The following is a 14,789-nucleotide window of genomic DNA, read 5'->3' as shown; positions in this document are numbered from 1 at the left end:
TCTCTTTCTCTTTTTTCTTCTACTAACAGTCAATCTCTAACATTCTCTTCCACTCTTCCTTTAATTGTTTACTACTTCTTCTCTCCTCCTCCTTCATAATCATCACATCCTATATCACTTCTGTTTTCTCTCACTGTCCACCATTTGAAATTGTAAACTCTTTGCAAACTTGCTGTTTTTATTGTAGGCAAAAACTGATCATATCATTTTGGCTTATTGTGATAATTAACATTGTAGACATCACAGTAGAAACTATTTGGTTTAATACAATATATTGTTTGCATTGGTGGTTATTACTTGTCTCCCCCTAAACAGTGAGGTAACAGTGAGGTATTGGAAACCTTCAGGGACACTGTAAGTCCACAGGGTAGAAACTTTGCTGTCTCAGATCCATACTGTTAGATGGATAGACACACAAAAACATGAAAAAGCAAGGGAAAAATTGCCCCAAACAAACCAAGATACTCCAATAACAGAATCCATTGGCACTACAGTGGAAGAAATGTCAGAGAAAGAGTTTAAAATGTACATAGTTAAACTGATCTGTGAAGTAAAGGACTGTGTAAGGAGTGAAATCAAAGAGGAAACACAGGAAGAGAAAGATCACTTCAATCAAGAGAGATTCTGAAGAAAAAAAAAAAACCAGAAATCCTCAGTATGAAGTAATCAATAAACCAAATTAAAAATTCAACTGAAAGCATCACCAACAAACCAGATGTAAGGCAATGAAGACAAAATATAAAATCTTAAAAACAAAGTCAACCACGGAGAAAAGATGTTAAGAGACCATGAACAGAACTTCCAAATATATGGGATAACCTGAAAAGACAAAATTTAAGATTTATTGGGATAGATAAAGGCTTGGAGATATACACAAAAGGAAGGCACAATCTTCTCAATGAAATAATATCAGAAAATTTCCCATACCTAAAGAATAAAATGGAACATCAAATATAGGAGGCTTACAGAACTCCAAATATACAAAACTACAGCAAATCCACCCATACCAAGGAAGTTATAAGGAAAAATGCCTAACATACAGAATAAACAGAATTTTAAAGGCTGCTAGAGAAAAACATCAGGTAACATTTAGAAGGAAACAAATCTGGATCGCAGCTGATCTCTGAACCCAAACCCACAAAGGTAGGTGGTCTTGGAATAATGTATACCAAGCTGTGAAAAAAAATGGACACCAGCAAGAATACCATACCCAGCAAAATTAAGCTTTATAATCAGCAATTAAATTTAAAAATCTTCCATGATAAACAAAAGTTAAAAGAATTCACAACTAGAAAGCCTGCTCTACAAAACATGCTCAATAAGGTATTTCATGAAGAAGAAAAAAATAAAAGTGAAAACCAGCAAAGGGAGGAACTACACTAAAATATCAGTGAATCAATGGAGAAACATTAAAATTAAAAACCAAAAGTAAATCAAAATTATAGGGAATACAAATTATATCTCAATAATGACACTAAATGTATATGGCTTAAACTCATTACAAAAGACATAGACTGGCAGACTGGATTAAAAAACAAGACTCAACAATATGCTGTCTCCAAGAGATTCACCTTATAGGCAAAGATATCCACAGATTGAAGGTAAAAGGATGGAAGAAAAACATATCATTCATATGGATTGCATCAATAAGCAGGGGTTTCTATACTTATATCAGATAAAGTATACTTCAAGCCAAAATTAATCAGAAGGGACAAAGAATAACATTTCATACTGCTTAAGGGAATTATACATCAACAAGACATAACAATCATAAATACTTATGTCCCAAACAATGGAGCATCTATGTATATCGAATAAATCCTTCTCAATTTCAAGAATCAAATAGACCACAATAAATAATCATGGGTGAGTGACTAACACACTTCTGTTACCACTAGATAGATCCTCCAAATTAAAAACTAAATAAAGAAGTGATAGAATTAAAAAATACAATTAATAATTTTGACTTAACAGACATGTATAGAATATTTCATCCATTGATGACTGAATACACTTTCTTCTCAGCAGCACATGGATCCTTCTCTAAAATAGACCATATCTTAGGCCACAAAACAACTCTTAGCAAATACGCACACACACACACACACAAACCCAATACCTTGCATCATATCAGATCACAATGGAATGAAATTAGAAATCAATGATAAAATGAAAAATAGAAGCTACTCTAACACCTATAGACTAAATAATACTCTAGTGAATGATGAATGGATAGCAGAAGAAATCAGGGATGAAACAAAAAATATTAGAGGTAAATGAGAATAGCAATACAACACATCAAAATCTCTTGGATACTATGAAGGCAGTACTAAGGAAAGTTCATTGCACTGAGCTCATATTTTAAAAGAATAAGAAAGTCAACAAATAAATACCTAACATTATCTAGAAAAAAGAACAAATCAACAGCAAAAGCAGTAAAAGACAGGAAATAATCAAAATCAGAGATGAAATCAATGAAATTAAAACAAAAGAAACAATTCAAAAAAATCAAAAAAACAAAAAGTTGGTTCTTTTAAAAAAATCAATAAAATTGATAAACCTTAGCCAAGCTAAATAAGATAGAAAGAAAACTCATATTACTAAAATTCATGATGAAAAAGGAAATATCACAACGGATACCACTGAAATACAGATGATAATCAGAACCTACTCTGAAAATTTATATTCTAATAAAGAGAAAATCTTGAAGACATAAACAAAATTCTAGAGACATATGACCTACCCAAATTAAATCAGGAGGACACAGAAAATTTAAACAGATCAATTTCAAGCAATGAAATTGAAGATACCATCAAAAGCCTGCTAAGAAAGTTAAGCCTAAGATCAGAGAGTTTCGACTGAGTTCTACCAGACTTTCAAAGAACAAACACCAATCATCCTGAAATTACTTCATGAAACAGAAAATGAGGGAATACTACCAAACTAATTCTATGAAGCTAGTCTCACCCTGATACCAAAAGCAGACAAACACATCAAAGAAAGAAAATTTCAGACCAATATTCCTAATGAATTTTTATGCAAAATTTCTTAACAAAATACTGGCAAATTGCACGCAAAAACATTTAAAAGATAGTGCACCATGATCAAGTAGGGTTTATCCCAGGGATGCAAGGTTGGTTCAACATAAGGAAATCAAGGAACATAATTCATCACATCAATAGAACACTAGAAAAACTAGGGATAGTAGGAACATACCCCAATATTGTATAAGCTATATATGCTAAATCCAAGCCAACATCATTCTCAATAGAGAAAAATTGAAAGCATACCCTCTAAAAATTGGAACAAGGCAGGGATGTTCCTTAGCAAGAAAAGTGAAGCAAGAGGCATCACAATATTAGACTTTAAATTATACTATAGTAACAAAAACAGCATGGTGTTGGCACCAAAACAGACATAAAGATCAATGGTACAGAAAAGAAGACATAGAGACAAACCCACATAAATATAGTTATCTCATACTAGACAAAGGGACCAATAGCATACATTGGAGAAAGACAGCCTCTTCAATAAATGGTGCTGGAAAAACCAGAAATTCATATGTAGCAAAATGAAATTAAACCCCTATCTCTCACCTTGCACAAAACTCAAAGCGGATCAAGGACCTAGGCATTACATGAGAGACCCTGTGCCTACTAGAAGAAAAAGGAGGCCCAACTCTCCACCTTGTTGGCTTAGGAACTGACTTCCTCAGAGAGACTCCTAAAGTACAAGAAATAAAGTCAAGAATCAATAAATGGGATGGTATCAAATAAAAAAATTTCCTCACAGCAAGGGAAACAATCAAGAACATGAGAAAGCCTACAGAATGAGAAAAATCTTTGTCACCTGAACCTCAGATAGAGCATTAACCTCCAGGATATAGAAAGAACTCAAAAAACTTTCTTAAGACTAAAAAAACAACCCAATCATAAATGGGCTAAGGAACTGAACAGATACTTCACAGAAGACATATAATTGGTCAACAAATACATAAAAAAATATGTTCAATGTCATTATCACTAACAATTAGAGACATGAGATTTCTCATTTCTCTGAGATTTCCTCTCACTCCAGTCAGAATGCAATTATTAAGAATACAAGTAACAATAAGTGTGGTGAGGATGTGGGGGAAAAGATACACTCACATATTGCTGGTGGGACTGCAAATTGGTGCAACCACTCTGGAAAGCAACATGGAGATTCCTTAGAAGACTTGGAATGGAATCACCATTTGCTCCAGTTATCCTACTCCTCGGCATAAAAACGACTTAAAATCAGCATACTATAGTGATGTGGCCACATCAATGTTTGCAGCAGCTCAATTCACAATAGCTAAGCTATGGAGCCAAACTAGGTGCCCAATAATGGATAAGGAAAATGTGGTGCATATATACAATGGAATATTACTCAGTCATATAGAAGAATGAAATTATGGCATTTGCTGGTCAATAGATGGAAATGGAGCCTATTATGCTAAGTGAAATAAGCCAATCTCCCAAAAATAAACGATGAATATTCTCTCTGATTTATGCAGATGCTGACTCACAATAGGCAATATGGGGGAGTGGAGTTCACAGCATTGGACAGGGGCAAGTGGGGAAAGGCAGGGGATGGAAATGGGAAAAACAGGAGAATCAATCAGACAGAACTTTCTGATGTTCATATATGGATATACAACCAGTGTAACTCCATATCATGTATTATAAGTATTATAAGTTATATTCCATGTATGTATGATATGTAAAATACATACAACTGTCATGTATAACTAAAAAAGAATTTAGAAAATGGTGATTTAAAACAAATAGAAAGTCCGTCCTCTAGCCCCACAAATCCAGATAATTCAACATGCTGTATAGATAAGAGCCAAGCTCAAAGGTTGTCAACTATGCTGAAGTGCTATAAATTACTTCATGAATGAGCATATGCATGTCTAAATTCCAGTTTCTGTTATGCTAAGTTAAATACTGGAAATAAACCATCCTTTCTTAAGTGCCATAGCAGAGTCTTATGAATGAAAAAGATGGGTCTTCAAAAAATATTCTTTTTCAAAGGTACTCATATGGCTCCAGCTTTTTCTGACCTCTTTTGTGGGTTTACTAGACAAATAAATAAGAAACAAGCACGAACAATCATGTTTTAAAAAATTTTTTGTAGTATTTAATCAAATAATCTTTCTTCTAAATTAATTTGCTTTGTTTTTACAGCCTTCTCAGGCAAAAAGTAAACAGAAGTAATATATTTATTTTTACTCTCAGATTCCCTAATTACAAGTAAACATAAATATTCTGAACTTATTCTCTAAAAATATTCCAAGTATATATGTATATATATATATATGTGTATATATATATATAAAACACAAATAAAATGAATTATTCAAATTATTTATGAGGTTTTTATAGGATTATATAGCTATGCTCCTGCATAATCTATGGATTTTTTCCTTTACTTTTTTTTTTTTGAGAGTATTACACAAGATCAAGAAATCTAATCAAGGTGACTGTTTCACTTCAAAAAATTAGAAGGTAGGCCAGGCACAGTGGTACAGGCCCAGTGACTTGGGAGGCTGAGGCAGGAGGATCGCAATTCAAAGCCAGCTTCAGCAACTTAGCAAGGCCCTAGGGTACTCAGTGAGATTCTGTCTCAAAAAAAAAAAAAAAAATGGCTGGGGATGTAGCTCAGTGGTTAAGTACCCTGGGTTCAATCCCCAGTATCAAAACAACAAAAAACTACAAGGCAAATGGGGCTTCCAAAATTCTAGACAATATCAACACTATCAAGTGCCTGGCACCTAATACAGCATAAACAGGAGTTGCTATTCTTGTTATAGATATTTGCATATTTTTAAAAACAGCATTGTCCTTCTAAGATTACTAGGAATATACAAAAAAAAAAAAAAAAAAAAAAAAAGTAGTTTTCTGTTTGTTTTTCCAGTTCTTTTTCTGGGTGAATTCTATAGGGCTTAAAATTTCCTGTTAGGACAGTTTTATACAGTATTTAATATAAAATAGATGCTTAAACACCCTTGTCTTATCACAGAGCAAAAACAACTGCCATTCTCCTTATTAAAAAGAGAGTATAGTTTCCACTTGAAATAAAGCTGCATGTTTTGCACCTTAAGGTGTTGTTCAGGCATGGGGTAGGTAGGATACCAAAACACCAAAAAAGGACTCATGAATCCTTCCTCCCTGCTTTTGCCTTCCTCTGACTTTCAGGCCTCTTTTTCTGAATGGGTGCTGCTTGGAAGAACCTGTCTTCAGAGGCTGAGTTTCAAAAGCCATTCAACCTTAAGAACCCTGGAGGTCAAAATGTGTTCACTTCAGAGGGCTTAGCTGAGGAATGGGGAGGAGAGAAGGTGAAGTTCTCACTTGTGTGCTTATGTTCCTGCTGAACTCAAGCCTCACACATGGGATGCAAGTGCCCCTTTATTCAGGAGGCTGTCTTATCTGCTATTGTGATTTGTTTTCATTTCATTCAACAATGTATTTTCTACTTTCCCTATTTCTTCTTTCATCCAATGGTTATTTAGGAATGTTCTATTTAATCTCCACTTTCTAGTGAATTTCCCAAAATTGATTATGAATTTCATTCCATTGTGGTTAGAGAACCTATTTTGTATTATTTTAATCCCTTTAAATGTATAGATGTTTGCTATTACCTACTATGTGGTCTATTCTGGAGAATGTTCATGCACCTTTATGAAAGATACATGTTCTATTGTTGTGCAGAGTGTTCCATAGATGTCTTTTGGTTCGAGTTAGTTTATGGTGTTGCTCAAGTCTTTTATTTCCTTGTTGGCCTTCTGTCTAGTTCTATCACCGAAAGTGGTATTGAATTTTCAATAGTAAAACTGAATTTCCCACCTACAACTGCTCAATTGTCAATTTCTTCAGTCAGTTCTGTCAGGTTTTGCTTTATATATTTTAGGGCTGTGTGAAAAAATATACATATGTTTAAAGTGACCCTTTTATCATTATAAGATATTGTCTTTTGCCTACATAAATTTTGGTATTAGTCTATTTTGTCTGGTATTACTGTGGTCATCTCTGATCTCTTCTGGTTACTGTTTGCATGGAATATCATTTTCTTCCCTTTATTTTCAATGTATTTTTGTCTTTGAATCTTTTTTTTTTTCAGTTCAACCACTTTTTTTTATTAAAAATCATAAATTTACATAGGGTAATGTTGTTTGATTCATTCTGTTATTTTTCCCTTCCCCCCCACCCCTCCCACCCCTCTTTTCCATCTATAAAGCCCTTCCTTCCTCCATTCTTACCACCCTCCTTATCCCTAAACCTAAACCTAACCCTAACCCTAACGCTAACCCCTCCTACCCCCCATTATATGTCCTCATCTGCTTATCAGCGAGATCATTCGTCCTGTAGTTTTTAAGATTGGCTTCTCTGACTTAGCATGATATTCTCCAATTTCATCCATTTGCCTACAAATGCCATAATTTTATCATTCTTCATGACAGAGCAATATTCCATTGTGTATGTATATATATATATATATATATATATATATATATATATATATATATATATATGCCACAGTTTCTTTATCCATTCATCAACTGAAGGGCATCTAGGTTGGTTCCACCGTCTGGTTATGGTGAATTGAGCAGCTATGAACATTGATGTGGCTGTATCTGTGTAGTATGCTGATTTTAGTCCTTTGGGTATAGGCCAAGGAGTGGGATAGCTGAGTCAAATGGTGGTTCCATTCCAAGCTTTCTGAGGAATCTCCATACTGCTTTCCAGAGTGGCTGCACTAATTTGCAACCCCACCAGCAATGTATGAGTGTACCTTTCTCCCCACATCCTCGCCAACACCTATTGTTGCTTGTGTTCTTGATAATCGCCATTCTAACTGGGGTGAGATGGAATCTTAGGGTAGTTTTGATTTGCATTTCTCTTATTACTAGAGATGTTGAACATTTTTTCATATATCTGTTGATTGCTTGTACATTTTCTTCTGTGAAGTGTCTGTTCATTTCCTTAGCCCATTTGTTGATTGGATTATTTGTATTCTTGGAGTAGAGTATTTGAGTTCTTTATAGATTCTGGAAATTAGTGCTCTATCTGAAGTATGAGTGGCAAAGATATCCTCCCGCTCTGTAGGCTCTCTCTTCACATTACTGATAGTTTCCTTTGCTGAGAGAAAGCTTTTTAGTTTGAATCTATCCCAGTTGTTGATCCTAGCTTTTATTTCTTGTGCTATGAGAGTCCTGTTAAGGAAGTCTGATCGTAAGCCAACAAGTTGAAGGTTTGGACCTACTTTTTCTTCTATAAGATGCAAGGGTCTCTTGTCTGATTCCAAGGTCCTTGATCCATTTTGAGTTGAGTTTTGTGCAGGGTGAGAGACAGGGGTTTAATGTCATTCTGTTGCATATGGTTTTCCAGTTTTCCCAGCACCATTTGTTGAAGAGGCTATCTTTTCTCCATTGTTTTTGGCAACTTTGTCTAGTATGAGAAAATTGTATTTATTTGGGTTTGTGTCTGTGTCCTCTATTCTGTACCATTGATCTACCTGTCTGTTTTGGTACCAATACCATGCCATTTTTGTTACTATTGCTTTGTAGTAGAGTTGAAGATCTGGTATAGAGATACCCCCTGCTTTGCTCTTTCTGCTGAGGATTGCTTTAGCTATTCTGGGTTTCTTATTCTTCCAGATGAATTTCATAATTGCTTGCTCTATTTCTGTAAGGTACATCATTGGGATTTTAATTGGAATTGCACTGAATATGTATAGCACTTTTGGTAGTATGGCCATTTTGACAATATTAATTCTGCCTATCCAAGAACATGGGAGATCTTTCCATCTTCTAAGGTTTTCTTTAATTTCTTTCTTTAGTGTTCTGTAGTTCTCATTGTAAGAGGTCTTTCACCTCTTTTGTGAGATTGATTCCCAAGTATTTTATTTCTTTCGATGCTCTTGTGAATGGGGTAGTTTTCCTAATTTCTCTTTCTGAAGATTCATCACTTATGTATAAAAATGCATTGGATTTATGAGCGTTGATCTTGTAACCTGCTACTTTACTGAATTCACTTATGAGTTCTAAGAGTTTTCTGGTGGAATTTCCAGGTTCCTCTAAATATATAATCATGTCATCAGCAAACAGGGATAGTTTGAGTTCTTCTTTTCCAAATCGTATCCCTTTAATTTCTTTGGTTTGTCTAATTGCTCTGGCTAGAGTCTCAAGAACAATATTGAATAGAAGTGGTGAAAGAGGGCATCCCTGCCTTGTTCCAGTTTTTAGGGGGAATGCTTTCAGTTTTTCACCATTTAGAATGATATTGGCCATGGGTTTAGCATAGATGGCCTTTACAATGTTAAGGAATGTTCCCACAATCCCTATATTTTCTAGTGTTTTGAGCATGAAGGGATGCTGTATTTTATCGAATGCTTTTTCTGCATCCACTGAAACAATCATGTGATTCTTAACTTTCAGTCTGCTGATATGGTGAATGTCATTTATTGATTTCCGGATGTTGAAACAACCTTGCATCCCTGGGATAAAACACACTTGATCGTGGTGCACTATCTTTTTAATCTATTTTTATATGCGATTTGCTAAAATTTTGTTGAGAATTTTTGCGTCGATGTTCATTAAGGATATTGGTCTGAAATTTTCTTTAATCCATATGTTTCTGTCTGGTTTAGGTATCAGGGTGATAATGGCTTCATAGAATGAGTTTGGAAGGGTTCCCTCCTCTTCTATTTCATGGAATACTTTGAGAAGAATTGGAATGAGCTCTTCTTTAAAGGTTTTGGAGAACTCGGCTGAGAACCCATCTGGTCCCAGACTTTTCTTTGTTAGTAGGCTTTTGATGACCTCTTCTTTTTCATTGCTTGAAATTGATTTATTTAAGTTGTGTATGTCTTCCTCGTTCAGTTTAGGTAATTCATATATCTCTAGAAACTTGTTGATGTCTTTGAGTTTTTCTGTTTTGTTGGAGTATAGATTTTCAAAATAGCTTCTAATTATGTTTTGTATTTCACTCGTGTCTGTTGTGATATTTCCTTGTTCATTCCGAATTTTAGTGATTTGGGTTTTCTCTCGTCTTCTCTTTGTTAGAGTGGCTAAGGGTTTATCAATTTTGTTTATTTTTTCAAAGAACCAACTATTTATTTTGTTAATTTTTCCGATTGTTTCTTTTGTTTCAATTTCATTGATTTCGGCTCTGATTTTAACTCTTTCCTGTCTTCTACTACTCTTGGTGTTGGTCTGCTCTTCTTTTTCTAGGGCTTTGTGCTGTAGTGTTCAGTTGTTTATTTGTTGATTTCTACTTCTTTTGTTGAATGCGCGCCATGAAATAAATCTTCCTCTAAGTACTGCTTTCATAGTGTCCCAGAGATTTTGATATGATGTGTCTTTGTTCTCGTTTACTTCTAAGAATTTTTTCATTTCCCTCCTGAAGTCTTCTGTTATCCATTCATCATATAATAGCATATTATTTAATCTCCAAGTATTGGAGAAGTTTCTGTTTTTATTGTCATTTATTTCTAATTTCAATCCATTATGATCTGATAGAGTACAAGGTAGTATCTCTATCTTCTTATATTTGCTAACAGTAGCTTTGTGGCATAAAACATGGTCTATTTTAGAGAAGGATCCATGTGCTGCTAAGAAATGTATTCGTTCTTTGTTGGATGGTATATTCTATATAAGTCGGTTAAGTCTAAATTGTTGATTGTGTTATTGAGATCTATGGTTTCTTTATTCAATTTTTGTTTGGACAGTCTATCCAGTGGTGAGAGAGGTGTGTTAAAATCGCCTAGTATTATTGTGTTGTGGTCTATTTGATTTCTGGAATTGAGAAGGATTTGTTTGACGTACACGGATGAGCCAATGTTCGGGGCATAGATATTTATGATTGTTATGTCTTGCTGATTTATGCTTCCCTTAAGCAGTATGTAATGTCCTTCTTTATTCCTTCTGACTAGTTTTGGCTTGAAGTCCACATTATCTGAAATGAAGATGGATACTCCAACTTTTCTGCTGTGTCCGTGTGCATGGTATGTTTTTTCCCATCCTTTCACCTTTAGTCTATGGGTATCTCTTTCTATGAGATGAGTCTCTTGCAGGCAGCATATGGTTGGATTTTTCTTTTTAATCCAATCTGCCAGTCTATGTCTTTTGATTGATGAGTTCAGACCATTAACATTCAGGGTTATTATTGTGATATGATTTGTATTCCCAGTCATTTGACTCATTTTTGTTTTTTGACATGATTTGGTTTCTCCTTTATTTGGCTATTCCTTTAGGCTAGTTCCTCCCATTGCTGATTTGCATCGTTGTTTTTCATCTCTTCCTCATGGAATATTTTGCTGAGAATGTTCTGTAATGCCGGCCTTCTTTTTGTAAATTCTTTTAGCTTTTGTTTATCATGGAAGGATCTTATTTCGTTGTCAAATCTGAAAGTAAGTTTTGGTAGGTATAAGATTCTTGGTTGGCATCCGTTTTCTTTCAGGGCTTGGTAAATGTTGTTCCAGGCCCTTCTAGCTTTTAGGGTCTGGATTGAAAAATCTGCTTATATCTGTATTGGTTTCCCCCTGAATGTAATTTGTTTCTTTTCTCTTGCGGCCTTTTATATTCTGTCTTTATTTTGTATGTTAGGTATTTTCATAATAATGTGCCTTGGTGTGGGTCTGTTGTAATTTTGTACATTTGGAGTCCTATAAGCCTCTTGTACTTGGTTTTCCATTTCATTCTTCAGATTTGGGAAATTTTCTGATATTATTTCATTGAATAGGTTGTTCAGTCCTTTGGTTTGTTTCTCTAAGCCTTCCTCAATCCCAATAATCTTAAATTTAGCCTTTTCATGATATCCCATAATTCTTGTAGATTCTGTTCATGATTTCTTACCATCTTCTCTGTTTGGTCCACTTTGTTTTCAAGATTAAATTTTTTGTCTTCAATGTCTGAGGTTCTGTCTTCCAGGTGTTCTATCCTATTGGTTATGCTTTCTATGGAGTTTTTAACTTGGTTTATTGTTTCCTTCATTTCAAGGATTTCTGTTTGTTTGTTTTTTTTCAGTATCTCTAACTCTTTATTGAAATGATCTCTTGCTTCCCATATTTGCTCTTTTAACTGTTGATTGGTGCGATCATTTAATGCCTGCATTTGCTCTTTCATCTCCTCCTTCAATGCCTGTATTTGCTCTTTCATCTCCTCGTTTGCCTCCCTGATTGTTTTAATTATGTACATTCTGAACTCCCTTTCTGACATTTTTCTGCTGTGCTGTCATTGGGTTTTATTAATACAGTGTCTAGGTTTGTTTGGGACATTTTCTTCCCTTGTTTTCTCATATTGGTCAGATGTCATTGGGACTCTGTGATACTGCAGATTTCCTCTTTGGCTTATAGTGCCCCTGTAGATTTCCAGTGTATCACCTCCCATCCTTCAGTAGCCTGAAGTCTTGGAGGAACTTGATAATGCAGTGCTTCCGAAGAAAGCTGCCCCTAGCCTGCTACTGGTTCCAGGGAGAGAGTCCTGGAGAGGTCTGTGGCTGCCCTGCCCTGGTCCCAGAGGCTGCTTGCGGGTCGGAGGTCTCTGCTGGCTTGGGTACTTGTGTCTGGCTCTGTGTAGAAAGTCTCTCACTGGGCAGTCTGCTCCGAGAAGGTAGCCTAGAAAGGCACTTCCCACCGGAGGGAGCCAGGCTGCTTGGGGAAGTCCCTCGCTGCCCTGTCCTGGTCTCTGAAGCAACCTGCGGGCGGACCGGAGCTCATCGAGCGCTGGCTCCGGGACTTGGAGCTGGTTCCTTGCAGAAAGGCTCTCACTGGGTGGCCTGCTCCGAGAAGCTGGAGAATCTGGCCCTATGGGAGGAGTCTACCGCCGGAGTGCTCAGGGCTGCCTGGGGGAGACTCTAGCTACCCTGCCCTACTCTAATAAACCATCCAAATCCAGGCCTGCCGCCCGGGCTGAGCTTCACAGGGTGGGGGAGACTCACCCCGTGGTTCTATTTTAGTCCGAGTCTCTCAATGCCTCCCCTTCTTGAATCCTGGATTCTGGAGCGACTGGAGATGCAGTCACCCTCTAGTCCACCATCTTGGATCGCCCCTTGTCTTTGAATCTAGTCTGTCTCTTACACACAGCATATAGTTGGATCATGTGGTTTTTTATTCTGCCAATCTCTGCCTTTCAAGTTTAATTCACTTACATTTAGTGATCTGTGTAATGTCTACTTTTTTTTTTTTCTTTTTTGTGGTGCTGGGGATTGAACTCAGGACCCTGTGCATGGGAAGCAAGCACTCTACCAACTGAACTATATCCCCAGCCCTAATGTCTAAATTTTGCTAATTGTTTTCTATGTCATATCTTTTATGTTCACTTATACTTCAATTACTACCTTTTTATGTGTTAAAAACATTTTCTAGTATAACATTTTTAATTCCATTATGTTTCTTTTACTATATTTTAAAATTCTTTTCTTTCTGGGGGTGGTGGTTTTCCCAGGGATTACAATTAACATCTTAATTTTTAACTATGTATCTTGTTTTGCTTGAAGTTTTTTGGAATTTGAAGTGTAGTCAAAGTTAGGTTCAGAAAAATAAAAAGGAGCTCTTCATAAATTTTCTTTGTGTACACAGTAGGAGGTTCTTATTATAACAAACACCTGCTTCTGGTATGAACACTTACCTTATCTAATAAAACATTCTGCCACAACCTAAATATACTGAGGTAACTTCTGTCCCTGGCACCAAAAGATGTAAAGAAAAACTGCAAAGGAAAAATAATAGAACAATTTTAATAACATGGAAAATAAAGAAAAAGCATCTGCCAAGAAAGTCTGCTGGGGATTACTATAGTCAAATCAAACTAATAGGTTACCACTGCCTACTTTATAAACTCTTTTTATTTGATTTTTTATTATAATAGGAGAAAGACAGGTATCTATTATACAAATGCAGAATCTTTACAAATAGTATCTTACAACAAACACAATTTTGGGAAAGGGGCTTGAAATACCATAGACAACTACTTACGTTCATCATAGTTTAACTATTAGAAAATCAACCTAAATAAAATTATTTTTAAAAATTACAAATTACATTTTATCTTGACCTTTCAAAGATATATAAATTGAACTGGCTGACATTTGAGCCAAATATACAAAAAGAATAAGAACAAAAATACAAGTGGATTAAAGAGATGGATTTATTTTAAGGATCTTAATTTTAAATTATATTATTTTTGTAGTCTTTTCAAAGATCCAGAAAAAGTAAATCTCTGCTAATTATAGATATAAAACATTCGTGTTAACTCTGAACTTTTCTTTGTTACAGAAGAAAAGTAGTATGTTTCAGTTTATAATTCTGTTTTCAATTCATATGTTTCTCTGCATTTAATTGATTTTAAATACAAAGTCATATTGTAAAATAGGCTTTTATAATGGGTTAAGGAACTGAACAGGCACTTCACAGAAGAAGAAATACAATCAATCAACAAACATATGAGAAAATGTTCATCATCTATTGCAATTAGAGAAATGCAAATCAAAACTGCTCTAAAATTTCATCTCATTCCAGTCAGAATGGCAATTATCAAGAATACAAACATTAATAAATGTTGGCGAGAACATGGGGAAAAAGGGACACACATACATTATTAGTGGAAGTGCAGATTAGTGAAACCACTTTGGAAAGCAGTATGGAGATTCTTCAGAAAACTTGGAATGGAACCACCATTTAACCCAGCTATCCTACTCCTCAGTTTATACTCAAAGGACTTAAAATCAGGATATTACAGTGACGTGGTAACATCAATGTTTATAGTT

General features: G+C 35.3%; 1 protein-coding gene across 1 annotated transcript in view; it reads right to left on the bottom strand.

Moving 5' to 3' along the window:
• The window catches only part of GRAMD1C (GRAM domain containing 1C), a 106,577-nt gene that overhangs the window by 41,045 nt on the left and 50,743 nt on the right, over nt 1-14,789 (bottom strand). Inside the window, 1 exon segment of the mRNA XM_079155419.1 lies at nt 13,652-13,732. Within this exon segment, the coding sequence (XP_079011545.1) occupies nt 13,652-13,732 (81 nt within the window).

The sequence above is a fragment of the Sciurus vulgaris genome (assembly GCF_902686455.1).
Source record: "Sciurus vulgaris genome assembly, chromosome: 10".
Lineage (NCBI taxonomy): Eukaryota > Metazoa > Chordata > Mammalia > Rodentia > Sciuridae > Sciurus > Sciurus vulgaris.
Note: the sequence above shows the minus strand (reverse complement) of the source record. Positions and strands in the feature narration are given on the sequence as shown.